General features: G+C 43.0%; 1 protein-coding gene across 1 annotated transcript in view; it reads right to left on the bottom strand.

Annotated features, from left to right (window-relative positions):
* The window catches only part of LOC133425010 (dolichyl-diphosphooligosaccharide--protein glycosyltransferase subunit STT3B), a 65,568-nt gene that overhangs the window by 28,474 nt on the left and 22,690 nt on the right, over positions 1-14,404 (bottom strand). The window contains exons 2-3 of the mRNA XM_061715653.1: positions 6,735-6,843; positions 4,012-4,299 (exon numbers count right to left, since the gene is read on the bottom strand). Coding sequence (XP_061571637.1) covers positions 4,012-4,299; positions 6,735-6,843 — 397 coding nt within the window. The remainder of the gene's footprint in view (positions 1-4,011; positions 4,300-6,734; positions 6,844-14,404) is intronic.

Here is a 14,404-nt window from a genome sequence, read left to right as displayed (position 1 = left end):
ACGAGCCAGGATGGCTGAGCCCCGACCCGACAGGAGCTCCGCTGGGAGCAACAGTTATGAGCAGCTCCGCTGCAGGGGATTGTGGGACGCAGAGATAGAGGACGAGGAGGACGAGGCCATCGTGGTTCACTCGGGGTTCACTTCATCAAGCCATTGTCCTTTTCCACGTCCAATAGACACAGATTTAAATGAGTCACAATCTTACAGCTGCTCATGTTTTCCATATCTGATTTGTTTTGGGTCCAGGTTTATAGCTTAGGCTCCAGCAGAGCTCTTTATTTCAGTTTCTTTTTTAAGTCTCGATCTCTTCAGGGCAGTCAAAGTAAATAAAAATGTGTTCTTGACGTGCTGACGTGTGCTGTGGTTCTTGGCTTGTTCTTGCCAAGTGGATGTAAATGGCTGCATCTGTTCAAGTCTGTTAAAAATATTAATAAATTATGAATTTATGAACGGGCCCTCGCACCCTTGTGCACGTTCAGGCTGCAGTGGAAGCTTGTATGACTTGATGTAGATTCTTCAGGCCTGGACATTTAGTGGATGAAACCACCCACGACTCTCTGTATCAAACCATTCAAAAGTTATGGCAGAAAATAGGGACTATCACACTAACATTGACCAATCAGATGAAGGGGGGGCGTGCTTTTTGTGCGTCTAGCGTCGCTACGGTAACGCTTTTGAATGAGAAAAGTAATGCGCGTCGTCGCAGGATGGAGACGCACATTTTGATGTATAACACACCTGGGTGCACGTTACGGTTCGGGTGAAGAAGCGGCTGAAGAAATGGCATAAATTGCGGCAAAATTAATTCAAAATAGCCGACTTCCTGTTGGGTTTCGGCCATGGCGCCAAGAGACTTTTCTTTAAGTTGCGACATGATACAGGTGTGTACCAATTTTCGTGCATGTACGTCAAACCGTATTGTGGGGCTTGAGGCACAAAGTTTTCTAGGGGGCGCTGTTGAGCCATTAGGCCACGCCCATTAATGCAAACCATTAAATATCACATTTTTCGACAGGCCTGGCTTGGTGCAAAATTAGGTGACTTTTGGGGCACGTTTAGGGGGAAAAAAGGCCCTCACTTTGTCGGAAAAATAAAAACAAGGGAAAAAAATGAGAAAAATAAATTCCTACAGATACCATAGGGCCTTCGCACTGTAAGTGCTTGGGCCCTAATGACTTTATATATTATATATCAATGTTTTGATCTGCCACAATAATGTAATGAAATGAAAACACCTCAAGTTGCTTTTCTCGTTGCAGCTTTTCTCAGCAAGCAGACACACACAACGGATCAGTGTTGACAGTGTTGGTTCTCCAGGAGACACTTCTTAACACTACTTTTAAAGAGTAGTAGGATGGAGACGGGATGCTCTGAAGGAGAAGACTGCCTGGCTAAAGGCACTGATTCTAACTGGGCATGTGCAGTCAGCCCTAGCTGCACCTCTAGTTACCCTGGTGGAGGTAGATTTGAGTTCCATGAAGCCAGATAGAGGAGGAGGAGCTAACCCGTGCATGATTTTAAAAACCAAGCAGAGATTTTTGTATTTAATAAGATTTTCCCCGCTAAACAGATTATACTTTTTTCAGATCTGGCAGTGATGATAAGTGAATGGCTTCTTATCTAGGGTTTTTGAGTGCTTGTTTATATAGTGACTCCAGGGGTTTTAAATCAGTAATGTGTGCATTTGACCAACTTATCAGGCAGTACTGTAAGTAATGTGGGAAAGAACCATTGAACGAAGGTAAAGCTTTGCTGCTTCAGTTGAAAGAAAGTCACGGGTAAACCTGAAATTTGATCAACTAAACTTGACCTTATTGCAGACTTTTTTGATGTGGGTTTTGAATTTGAGATTAATGTGTGCTCCTAAATACTTGTACTCTGAGACAACCTGTAGTCTCTCTCCTAAGATGAGAACACCCTGTTCTACAACACGACTATGAACCTTGGAGAGGAACATACAAACTGTCTTAGAAACATTCAGTTGTAAAAAACAGTTGTTAAACCAGGATGTAACATTTACCATAACATCTGTTAGTTTAGTTGCAACCTCTTCTGCAGTTTTGCCATGTGTACCTTTGAATTGCCATTAGCATTTTCAATAATCGTGATGATGAAGCCAGCCTTTGCTTACAGATCTTAATTAATCTCTCAATTTTTTTAAAATTGCATGACAGCACTACTGTTCAGTTCTAGCTAACATCCTTCTGCATACTGATACTGAAACACAGCAGGAAGCTTAACACCTCCGCCCTCTGATTGTATCAGAACCACTCAAGGTGACAAAACTTGCTTATAATTTGTGAAAATATCTATGTCTGTAGATGATATTTCGGTATGATACCCTTCCTGAGTGGCAGCTGGATCATAGTTATCAGCTCATGAAGTTCAGAAAATTACATTTTGTATGCTGGTGCATATCCTGGTTTAGACTCATGTACAGGATATCTGTCAATGTTTCACAATATTGTCTTTGGTATCATTTTAAAGGGGACCTTTTAAGCATTCATTCAAGCTAAGATGTGAATCTTTCTGACCAACATAGAGGTCACTGCAGCTCTTTAAACTATAAACAACACACATTTTTACACAATTTTCACTTAAATGATATACTATCTTTTATCCCTGTGTCATCTAGGAACAACAGAGACACAAAATACAAAAACTGGAATACTCACAGGACCATAAGGATTCAGGAAATGTATAATATACCCCATAATATATCATTGTTACAGGTCATTGTGAGACTTAAACTAGAAGAGCATCATTAGGCTCCTATTAAACTATAACAGCCACTAGGCTGATGTCACAAACTGCTCTTTATCTGCAAATACAGGACATGAAGGAACCAGCTTAGTTTTATAAACATTATAAACATAATATTGTAAACAAAATTAACATTGTTATTAATGGGAATATGTCAAGATCTGATTATAGTTGGGCTATCAAGTTCTGTGTGTACTTAAGATAGTGTTAAGAAGGTTAACCAAGGACAGAATCATCACATAATGTCACTCAAACTCTGATCCAGCTGCCACTCAGGAAGGTTATCATACCAAAATATTATCTACAGACATGGATCTTTTCAAAAATCATAAGCAAGTTTTGTCACCTTGAGTGGTACTGACAAGTGAACTGTGGACTAAGGGCCAATCCCAATACACCCCCTACTTTCTACCACTAGCCCTCCCTCACTATCACTCCCCCTAAAAAAGAAGGGACAGATTTTAGGGCACTTGTGGAGAATTACCGCTGGCTGAAATAAATCATTTAGGAAGATAAATGTTGGTTTAATAGATGAAATCTAACAGTTGTAGCTACGCCTGTAAAGAAATTTGTTCCGAAAATTTCGGGATTTCTGCCTGCCAGCTACGGAACTGATTTATGGTTCCGCGTTAAATCGACGCAGAGCCTACGGCGTAGGGAACGGCGTAGGGAACGGCGTAGGGAGCGGCGTAGGGAACGGCGTAGGGAGCGGCGTAGGGAGCGGCGTAGGGTACGACGTATGGCGCTGCGTAACCTACGCGTTGGTGTAACGCGGAACCATAAATCAACCATTATTCTGGCAAGGTTTGAAAAAGACTTCGCAACAACGGGAGAGTAATTATGTACATTCCCTGAGTGAATATTATGAAAGTAAAATATATATTTCTCGCTATTCACTAAAAAATAAGAAATGTCTGCCATGTTGTTTTTTTTTTATTCAGTCTGCAAATGATGACGTAAAGCATTCTGGGAAATCTTTCTGGCCCTAGTTCAGCTAGTCAGCATCCAAAATCCCTCCATCCGTAGGGACAGATTCATAGCAACTACACTAGTTTTCTTCACTACCACTAGGTGAAAAGAGGAATTGGGACACCACTACCCTCACGGGAACACGCAAAATTTAGGGGTAGTGCTGAAAAGTAGGGGTAGGGGGAATATTGGGACATGGCCTAAATAGATCCTCAGCTCATGCAGAGAAAGACTTCCTGTTGCAGCCGGAGGACTGTAGGGGGGGGGGGGGGGGCCTACCCAGAGGTAGTAGGTGAACTGCAGGGCGAAGATGGCGATGCCCTCGTTGTCGAAGGAGCCGGCCACGGAGCGGGAGATGTATCCCGGCACGATGGCGATGAAGCAGGCGGCCAGCAGCGCCGCGCCCTGGTTCCACAGCTCCCGGGTCAGCAGGAAGGTGGAGATGGAGGTCAGGCCGCTGAACACCGGCGCCAGGAACACGCACACGTCCCGGATGTGCACGGTGATGTGCAGCAGGTTCAGCACGTAGTGGATGAGTCCTGCCGTCACCATGAGGCCGGGGTACACCTGCGGGAGGGAGGAGGGGGTCAGACTTTCTCCTTTAGAGGTTAACATTTCCTTCTTCACCTGTGGAAAACACCCGTGTTATAAATAAGACTGACGTGAGAGCTAAAAGAGCTGGTTTCAGTCCACAACAGCGATATATAAATGAGGAATCTAACAGCATTTCAAAATAATCAACAATTAGTGGACAGAAATTGTGTTTATGTTTCTATTAAAAACAGCAGAGATTTGATTTAAAACAAGACTTAATGTTGTTAGTTTATCCCTCTTAAAGGGGCATGTGTGCATTTCCAGCCTCCTAATTGGAATCGGCGGCGTTTCTAGAGCAGCTTTGCTAGAGATGCACCGATCGATCGACAACCGATCGGTATCGGCCGATAATGCCCCTATCGGTTTTGATCAGAGATCGGAAAATAATAGTCGCCGGTGTGGGAGTTTTACAATGTCTGAATAGGACAAATATTTGCAGTTTGCAAAGTGCAAAGAGACACCCTGAGTAGGAATGTTATAACTATATATATATAATTTCAACACAAAGAAGCTGATAAGACATTTGAAAGTTTTTCCACACGAATGAGTATATTGAGTTTTCAAAGTTGGCTGCTGCTAAGGCAGAGAGAGAACAGGAGCAATGCCCCTAGCGTTGCTGCGTCGTAATTATTTCACTGATGAATGTTCCCCAGAGTTATACCAGAATTTATACAGTTCAAACCCTCACGCAGGACGACAGTCGTGTCAGTCGCTTCAAGAGTGACATTAAGAGTTCTAGAGTTTCCTCACACACGGCGGATGCTATCATAATTCATTTTTATCTTAAGATTTAATTCCTCTTATCACAGGAAAACTAAGGTTTAGAGTTTACAACTTGTATCAACTTTTAGAGAATGAAATGTCTACTGTTATTACCACAGGAAAGCTGAAGCTACTAAACTACACTTACTCTTTGTGAGTCGTGTCTAAGTGGTTTCTAAAGGGTTACATATTGCTCATTAGGGATGGGAATGGAGAACCGGTTCCCAGTGTTTCAATTCCTTGGAATCGTTTGCCTTTTTCGCAAACGATTCCCTTATCGATTCCAGTGGGCGCGAATGACGTCACCAAGCACGTTGCCAACCGTGCGCATTCGCGCCCAGCAGGAAAACACGGGGACAAAGCGGCCTAAACGCTCGAAGGTTTGGTTACATTTTACCAAAAAGGATGACAACAGGGCAACAATTCTTGCAATGTGGACATTTCAACAAAGGGGGGAAACTGTTAGGACTCGGCCGGCTGATTACGCTGGGAGCGCGGAGTCAGCCGGCGTGTTACAGGCTGGTTTATGGTCCCGCGTTACACCAACGTAGAGCCTACGGCGTAGGGTTCGCGGCTCATGATACTTTCTCATCTCCTAATTTTTAGACCTAATAATACAATGTCAGTGTCGTGTACATGAGACAACAATATTGACGAATTTATGGATTTCACGCTGTGATTGGTGATCATCAATATTGGGATCTGCAGATACTGATTTTGGTGATCGGCCCTTAAAATCCTGATCGGTGCATCTCTACACAGAAGCGTTCAACATATCAACAGGATCCACATTGGAGCGACAGCGAGATTCAGACGGAGCTTATTGCTGCTACAGTGAACACTAAAGGAGCTTCTCAGTGAAAGATTGTTTTCTAGTTTGCATGTTTGTGGTTGCAGCGTGAGACTGACAAAAGGGGAGAGACTCTCCAGCTATGATCGCTGTGGCTTCACACTAAAACGCAGAAACACGCCAGCTGCTGACACAAGACAGGAAGTTAACGTAACACTTGTGGTGGAGCCTTTTAAACCGTCTCGCAGCTCTCAGCCCGTCTACAGACCCAGCGGCATGCTGGGCCTCGCTCACTTAACAGTCCGTGAACTCCGATTTCTTTGGAGACGTCTTGAAAGCTACAGACATAATGCTGAGTGAATAAAAGCTTAGCAGATCCTTGGATTCAAAACATTGTCGGTCCTTGCTGAGAGCTGAAAACCTTCCAAGGTAATTCTGCCGTTGCAGCGAGGAGGAGGAAGCGATCCCAGCCTCTGATCACGGCCATGATGATGATGATGATAATTGGCCAGTTTTATGTCTATGATCTCTATACGCCGTAACAAACCCCTCTATTACCAATTAACATAAACTTCTTAACACCCCCCCGAGGTCTCCTGCTTTCAGCTCCATGCAAAGCCCCGTCTTTACCAGGGATTTCAATGCAGAGATGTATATTATTCTCTTTCCTCCGAGACCATCTGCTGGATGATGCAAAGTCAGAACAGTCAAGCGGTTGTTTTAGAAGCGGAGCAGAATGTGCTGAAGTGTCTCTGGGGACGGATTAAAACGGCGACATACAGAAGAGATGGGATGTGTGCTGTAGCGACGCCTGTACTTTTGCCCGACACACACGGAGGGAACAGGAGATACTTACTGTGCCCCCGACGATCCGGCCCAGAGGGTACCAGGCCCTCTCGTCAAACCAGTTGAGGAACTCGTAGAAGCCGTTGGTGGTGAGGTGGTGAGTTGACCTGTAGTTGAACCTGCACACAGACGGAGAGCTGTTAGCCGTGGCGCGGCTCCAGGAGCAACAGAGCAGTCACACATACCGGGATCAACCTCTGTTTGGTCTCAGGTTTGACCTGAACCACCGACCGCTTTCAAAAATAAATACACAAATGTAAACTGATAGTTTTAAAGAGAAAATTACATTACATTAAGAGCTGCAACCCTCCACAGGTTCATGTGTGACATCAGTTATATTTTTCTAAATTTTTATCTTTTATTTGGAAAAGCCTTGACTTCACAGATGCAGATTTACATAGCGTCTATAAATTGTCTATATTTCATTACTTTATATACTGTCTTGGGGTCACATTTGCATAAAATGCAATAAAAAAAATTAAATAAAAACCAAATTCTCAAAAATGAAAAACTGAAATAGACCGAAAATTGAAAAATTTAAAACAGAATGTGGGAAAAAATAAAACCAATTTCATTGGGCCTCTGTTTGCTGCCCTGGATCTGTTTGGTAATTCTGACCCACACAATGTTTCTGTTGAATCTCAATATAATACTAGTATTAATATGTTGCAGAACTACAGTCATATAATTCATGCAACAGCTCAAAAACAGTTTTAATAACACTGACCCAGATCAATATCGGAATTGAATCTTGATAATCGATTCTGAATCTTAAGAATTGGAATTGAATCTTGACATGTGAATGGATCCCCAGCCCTGCCCTTAGCGTGACCATCTCAGTCTCCACATGTAATCTTCTACAGCTATTCTACCGTTTCTAACTATTCCTCGTTGTTGGCTCAGCTTTGTGAGCGCTGACAAAAACGCTATTTTTGACAACAGACGACGTTAAACTTTTGTTTAATCCAGTTTAACAAACAAAAGAAGGTTTGCACTTGATAAATGGTAGTAAGTAGTTATGCAGCATGTGAGCAGGTGGCCAGCAGCCCTGGAGCACCACAGGGTACCGTACTCTCACCACTCCTCTTCTCTGTACACCTCAGACTCCCAGTACAAGTCCTTCTGCAGAAATAATCTGATTACTCCGCAGATGGGGGTGTATCAGTGATGGACAAGAGACTGAGGACAGAGAAGTGGTGGACCTCTTCGTGGGAACAATCATGTCATTTTGAGGGTGAATAACAAAAAGGAGATGACTATGGAGTTGAGGAGCAGCAGGAAACATTTCCTGGACTGGACAGACCATTTCTCTTCTTCTATATCCTCACAAAATGCTGCAATCTCATGTCACACCCAAAACCTTTGTTATAATTGTCTCTCACGTAGCTCTGTCAACCTCGATTTTACCTCTCAGCCTCTTTTTCAACCTCATCTTCCTGTCTTGTGTACAGCTGTGCAGGCTGAGATGTGACACTCTAAATCCAGCCGCCTGACGGCCTGCTGCCGTACAAATCCAGGGTGTAGCCCACAGCCTCCGCTTTAGACTACTGATACACTAAAGTTAGTCAGCTTATCTGATCAGCTTCTCCTCCAGTATTAAAATGCTCAACAAAAACGGTTCCTCCGTGAGACGGGAATGAGGGGTTTCAGAGTACGGCCTGCTCAGCCCCCTGAAGGCTGAGTTATGGTTCTGCGTCAAAACGACGCCGTGCCTACGGCGTGTGGTTTTCGTCCACGCAGACCACACGCCGTCACCTGCGCCGTCACTGACGTCACCTCCCAAAAATTGTAACTACGCGTCGAGCGACTCAGACCACACGCAGACGGAGAGGGCTGTGATTGGTTCGCTTGGAAGCGAAGCATTTCCGGTTTCCGGTTTGAAGCAGTCGTGAACTTTCAGGGCTTTTTTTCTTCGTTTATATGTGATTTTTTTTATTTTGTTTTTTTGCACAATAGTTGTCCTTATATCTTTGATTCACTGTGACTGGAAAAAGTCGGATAAACCATTCAGAAAAAGATCGCTAACTAGCGGTCGCGGGGGGTTTTGCACCGCGACCAAATGGAGAGACGGAGAAGTCCGAAGGGTTCACGACGGCGTCACGGCTGTGGCGTGTGCTCTGCGTTGGTGTGACGCAGAAGCTTAATTCAGCCTTGAGACGTGAGCAGGCATTTACACCAACTAACTGGATGAAGGGAGGGAGAGAGTAGAGGCAGACGACCCTCAGCATCTCTGACGCTCTCGTTTCTGCCCAGTCCTTTCTCTCCTTACAGTTAAAGTCAATGACTACATTTCAATGCAGTCAATAACCCTTTTCTACCTGCAATATTAGCAATAACCCGGTTGCACACGGCCATGTAAACACACCCCTGGGGTCCTCCTTTTCTAACTGAATATTTGGTCACGTAAACGCCTAACGGAATATCCCCATCAAACGGAACAGGAATTTGTTTTCTGCACGTGTTCTGTTCACAAGGAATCCTGGTCTTTTGATTCCAGGAAGTTCTTATAAACATGGAGAAACACAAGACCAGGAGGAGACTAATCACTTCATAAATGTAATGAAGGATATGAACATTTTGGCATTTGTAGACGGTAGAAAGTACCGGGATAGAAGATTTACAAAAGGTGCGCGAAGGAGGATTTGTATGATTTGTAGGAACGCCAGACCAGATCAAGCTCTGCTGGAAGACGCTGAAAAAGGAGAACTACAGGGCCGAGAAACAAAACAACTTCTACTGGGCTGTTGATTATCCACCGTGTTGCTGTTATTGTTGTTGTTTTGGATTTGGATACAGGAACAAGAAGCAGAAATGACGGGAATTGCGTCATGATGTTCTCCCTGCGTCGCTGGTTTGATCCAGGTATCCCAAATGATTAATTACCATGTAAACAGGGATAACCCTGTTAGCTCACGCATGGAAACACATTATTCCCAATGTTTCAGTTACCGGAATATTGACTGCATGTAAACGTAGTCAATGGGAATAAAGGGTTTGCTGATGCTTTCAGAGGAGCCCTCACCGCCCACTTCTCCACTCTCTGGACGGGCTCCTCAAACGCGCTTCTGCCTGGGATGAAGTCAAATCCTGCCCTGCCCATGGGATCCAAACTCATTAAGAGATAGAGAGGCTTTTAAGGCACAGATTTACTAGAAAGAGGCCACCGAGCTCCTCTAGCATCAGAAAAGGACATGAAATGAACCTCAACTGCTTGAAAGAAAATAAATATGCAAGTGTTGATACTTTCTTTGTTGTTTTTTTACCCAAGGCAGTGAGAAAATGCACCTGAGCTACAGCCTGAGCTACAGCCCGAGCTACAGCCTGAGCCACGCTGTTCAGTTGAGGTGGAGATCTGCTGCTAACCTCCGCTAACACAGGTCCTTTTCTGGCAGGACCCGATGCACCGGGTTCAGAGGACAGAAACATGCGTAGTCTACCTCGGTAGCAGCTTAGTTTCTGCTTGTGCTCGCAGGTTGAGCCTCTTGTTTGAGGGCTTGGATCCACGGCATGTCCACATATACATTTGTGAGGTAGACATCCTGTTTCCTGTTTTTTGTTGGACCGTTCAAACACTTAAATCAGCCCTGGGCGTTTGTATTCGTGTAAACGCTCGGTGACACGAGCTGCGTCCGACATCCCATCCTTCCACACTAATGAGTAGCAAAAACGGTCTGTGAGATTTTTTAGTGCATCCGAAACATTAGTTATGCTCTTGGTAAAGAAACTTGAATGTTATGGTTTTGGACCACTGGCATTAATGTGGAACCATAATTATTTGTCTTCTCGATCAAAACAGGTGCATTTGAATGGTGGCATATGGAACAGTAGGGATCTAGAGTGTGGTGTGCCTCAGGGCAGCTGCCTCGGACCGTTACTGTTCACTGTGTTTATTAATGATCTAGCTTGGGCTACTGAAAGTGCAAAAGTTGTGTTTTATGCGGATGATTTAACCTTGTATTATGCTGCGCCCTCATGCAGCGAATTAAATGATGTCCTTAATAAGGAACTGCAAGTTCTACATGATTGGATTTCTTGTAATAGGTTAGTCCTCAATATTCCTAAAACAAAAAGCATTTTATTAGGTTATTAGGTGCACCGACTGCGTACGACGGAGCCTTGACCCTAGTGGGGCTGAAATGTACACCGTAATGTCTAAACTTATGTGGCTAGGAGCTTTATTCGGCTGATGCCATTTATTACAGTCACCCAAAACTTTAATACAAGTATGAAAGACAGAAACCAGTCATTCATAAAAGCAACAGTTCAACCAACATTATCTCCACTAAGTGTGATAAAGCTGGTGTGGAATCTGGGAGGCAGCTCAGACTGCAGTGTAATAGTCGGCCGGCGCTGCAGATAACCTCCATCGTACACAAACGCGGCCCTGCGCCTGGCAGATAAACTCCTAAAACAAATAAAGGACTTATCAAACGTGCGCTGCTGGATGAACTCGGTGCATTACCCGCTCGGGACTGATATTTTCTCAAGAACATCTTGGAGATGGCGGGTTCATCAGCTGTATCAGTACAGCCAGTGAGCCGTTTGGATTATTATTATTCAGCGTTCTGGGGTAAATCTATCTCATCACAGACCACACGTCTGCCCGTGCTCCCAGGGTGACGGCAGTGAAGCAACAATCAAAACTCAAAATCATTCAGACAGATCACCATGGCAACACCTGCTCCTGCACATTTAAAATCATTCTTAGTGCGACAAGGACATCTGAAGTTAAACTTCTAAACCAGCTGCCTGTATCGTAGCAGCAGCCACAGAGTCTCCTGTGGACAATATTTTTTGACTAAAAACTCCTGCAGAAAAAATATATAAGAAAAATATATTTAAAAAAAATTATATTTATATATATATATATATATATATATATATATATATATATATATTTATATATATATATATATATATATATATATATATATATATATATATATATATATATATATATATATATATATTTATATATATATATATATATATATATATATACACCTTAGGTTTTTACTAACATGGTATTAACCATTAATATATTTGCAGACAAAGAGAAAAAAATAAAAAATAAATAAAATAAAAACCCCTGCAGAGTGAAGGCAGAAGATTACACGGAGTTAGCATCTGCTGAAGGATCCCTCAAACAAACATTGCAGGTCTTGGGCCGTGTTGAGGCTGAATGTTGTCAAATAAGGGGCTTGCCGCTCCGCTTCATCAGCTCTGCCAGGCTGCTCTACTCACACGCACATTCGCTACGCAGCATCTTTAAAATCTGGCTGGTTTCCAGAGATGAAACAGAGAGGGTGGCTGGGAGAGCAGTGTCCCCTTTAATGAGCCGTGCTACAGCGCTTTCCAAGGACACGCAGGGCAGCGGCCGCCCCGGCGGGGGCTCCTGCAGCCCCGGCGGGGGCTCCTGCCGCCCTGGCGGGGGCTCCTGCCCCCCGCTGCTCTCATGCTGCGTGTCGGAGCTCCAACGGCGCAAGTGAACACACACCTCTGGAGGAAAGACAGGAGGTGACTTCAAACTGACTCACACACGACTGTACACTTCTACAGCATGTACAGATGTACCGTATTGGCCTCCGAATATAACACACTGTTTTTTATATTGAAATAAGACTGAAAAAGTGCGGGTTGTCTTAGGCCCCATTTACATGTAGCAAAAACGGTGGTGTTTTCATGTCTTTTGGACGTTCGTTTACACAAAAACAAAGCTCAAAGTCACCAAACACTATCAGTTCTGAAAACTCCGGCTGAAGTGGAGATTTGCAAAACCTCCGTCTTCACGTTTGCTTGTAAAGAGAGAGAAACACACTAACTAGAGGTTTACTAAACACTAACTAACTAGAGGTTTACTAAACACTAACTATAGGCTTTACTAAACAGAGGTTTTAAGTTTGGTTTTAAAGGGGGAAGTTGGTTCCATGGTAACATTGATTCTATTCAGACACAAAGATAAACGTTTTCATTGGTTGCTTTTATTAAAAGTATGAAAATGGCATCCTGAAGTTGCAAAAGCACAAACCACAAAGTGTCTCTCTGTCAGGAAACAAAGATCTGCCTGTACTCGCCTCCCTGCAAGGACACAAACAGCTGCAGAACCAGTGCAGATGTTTGGAGAGCTGACGGTTTCATTCACAAAACATCTCTGATGTCCCTCATCTGTGACGTGGAGTTACTGACAAGCTGAAAATGACTGGGACATTAACGCTGTCCTGGATCCCCGATCTTGATTGGTTTGAAAAAAGTTTTGCATGCCAGTCAAATGCAGAAAGTTGATAAGAAAGTTTGTTTAACCAAATAATCATTAACTAGGAGGAGGATGTGCCTTTACTTCCTGGTGGTTCATGCTTCAGTCGTAACATGGATGCAGTCCAACAATTCCCGTGTCGGCCATGTCTTCACAGTCCAGCTCACAGCAGTAGGTTGCTGCTCTCTCTCCCTCTCACTGTCTTACAGATTTGGGTTTCCATCCAAATGTACTGGACACCTTTTATTTTTTTTGTGGCACCACTTGGTTCATATTAGATATAAAGCTTTGTATAATATGTTTTGCTGAGATTTTCACACTCAGTTAACATTAAAACAAAAATTGCAAATGAATCTCCAAATGTATTTTGGGTAAAATCATCATCATGGATCCCTTGTCAACAGAGCAGTAATCCTATGGCCTAAACATGAGCGGGAGTTAGAAACACAAAAGTGGAGCGATAAAACGCAAAGAAAAAGAAAAAAAGGAGCAAAAAAAAGCCAAATTGCCCAAGCTAGATGCATATTTTGTTCTCCCTAATCCTCCTCCTGTGGGAGATGAACCTGACGTTGTTAGCAGAGATTCATCCCCGGGTCCCCAGAAGCTGCATCCTGGTCAGGGAGCAGGTTTACAGGTAGATACTGTTAGAAACAATCACACACACACTGGCAGCAAGAAAATGGGAGTTTGTGGTAAATTGTTGATACAGTAGCTAGGCCTGTGTTGAAAAAAAATAATCAATTTTCCGATTCTAAATCGATTCTCATATTAATTCCTAAAAATCCAGTCGTATGTCTTAAGATCGATTTTTTTTTTTTTTCCTCTTTACATTACAATTTTTGGTATTTTTGTGTTTATGCCCAAAAAAGGATGTTTTGTTGGACACAATGTTTTTGCCCTTAAATATGTTTAAAAGGTATGAAAACCTTTCAGTTATAATTGCATAAATTGTCTATATTTCATTACTTTATATACTGCCTTGGGGTTACATTTGCATAAAATGCTAAAAACCAAATTCTCAAAAATGAAAAGCCCGAAAATGGAAAAAATAAAAATGGAATCTGGGAAAGAATCAAACCGATTTCATGGGTCTCTGTTTCCTCCCTGGATCTGTTTGGTAATTCTGCCACACAAGAAGTTTCTGAAAGCAGTTCTATCAGCATTCTGGGAGATGACATTAGCTGTAATACTTGCTGTTGAATCTCAATATAATACTAGTATTAATATGTTACATAACTACACAGTCATTATAATTCATGCAACAGCTGAAAAAACAGTTTTAATAACACTAACCCAAATCAATATCGGAATCGAATTGGATTGAACCAAATCTTGATCATCGATTCTGAATCTTAAGAATTGGAATCGAATCGATTCTTGACATTTGAATGGATCCCCAGCCCTGATAGTAGCCCGGCCGCCTAGCT

Source organism: Cololabis saira, chromosome 3, assembly GCF_033807715.1.
Source record: "Cololabis saira isolate AMF1-May2022 chromosome 3, fColSai1.1, whole genome shotgun sequence".
NCBI classification, from domain to species: Eukaryota; Metazoa; Chordata; class Actinopteri; order Beloniformes; family Belonidae; genus Cololabis; species Cololabis saira.
This window is presented reverse-complemented; position numbering and strand designations above follow the sequence as displayed.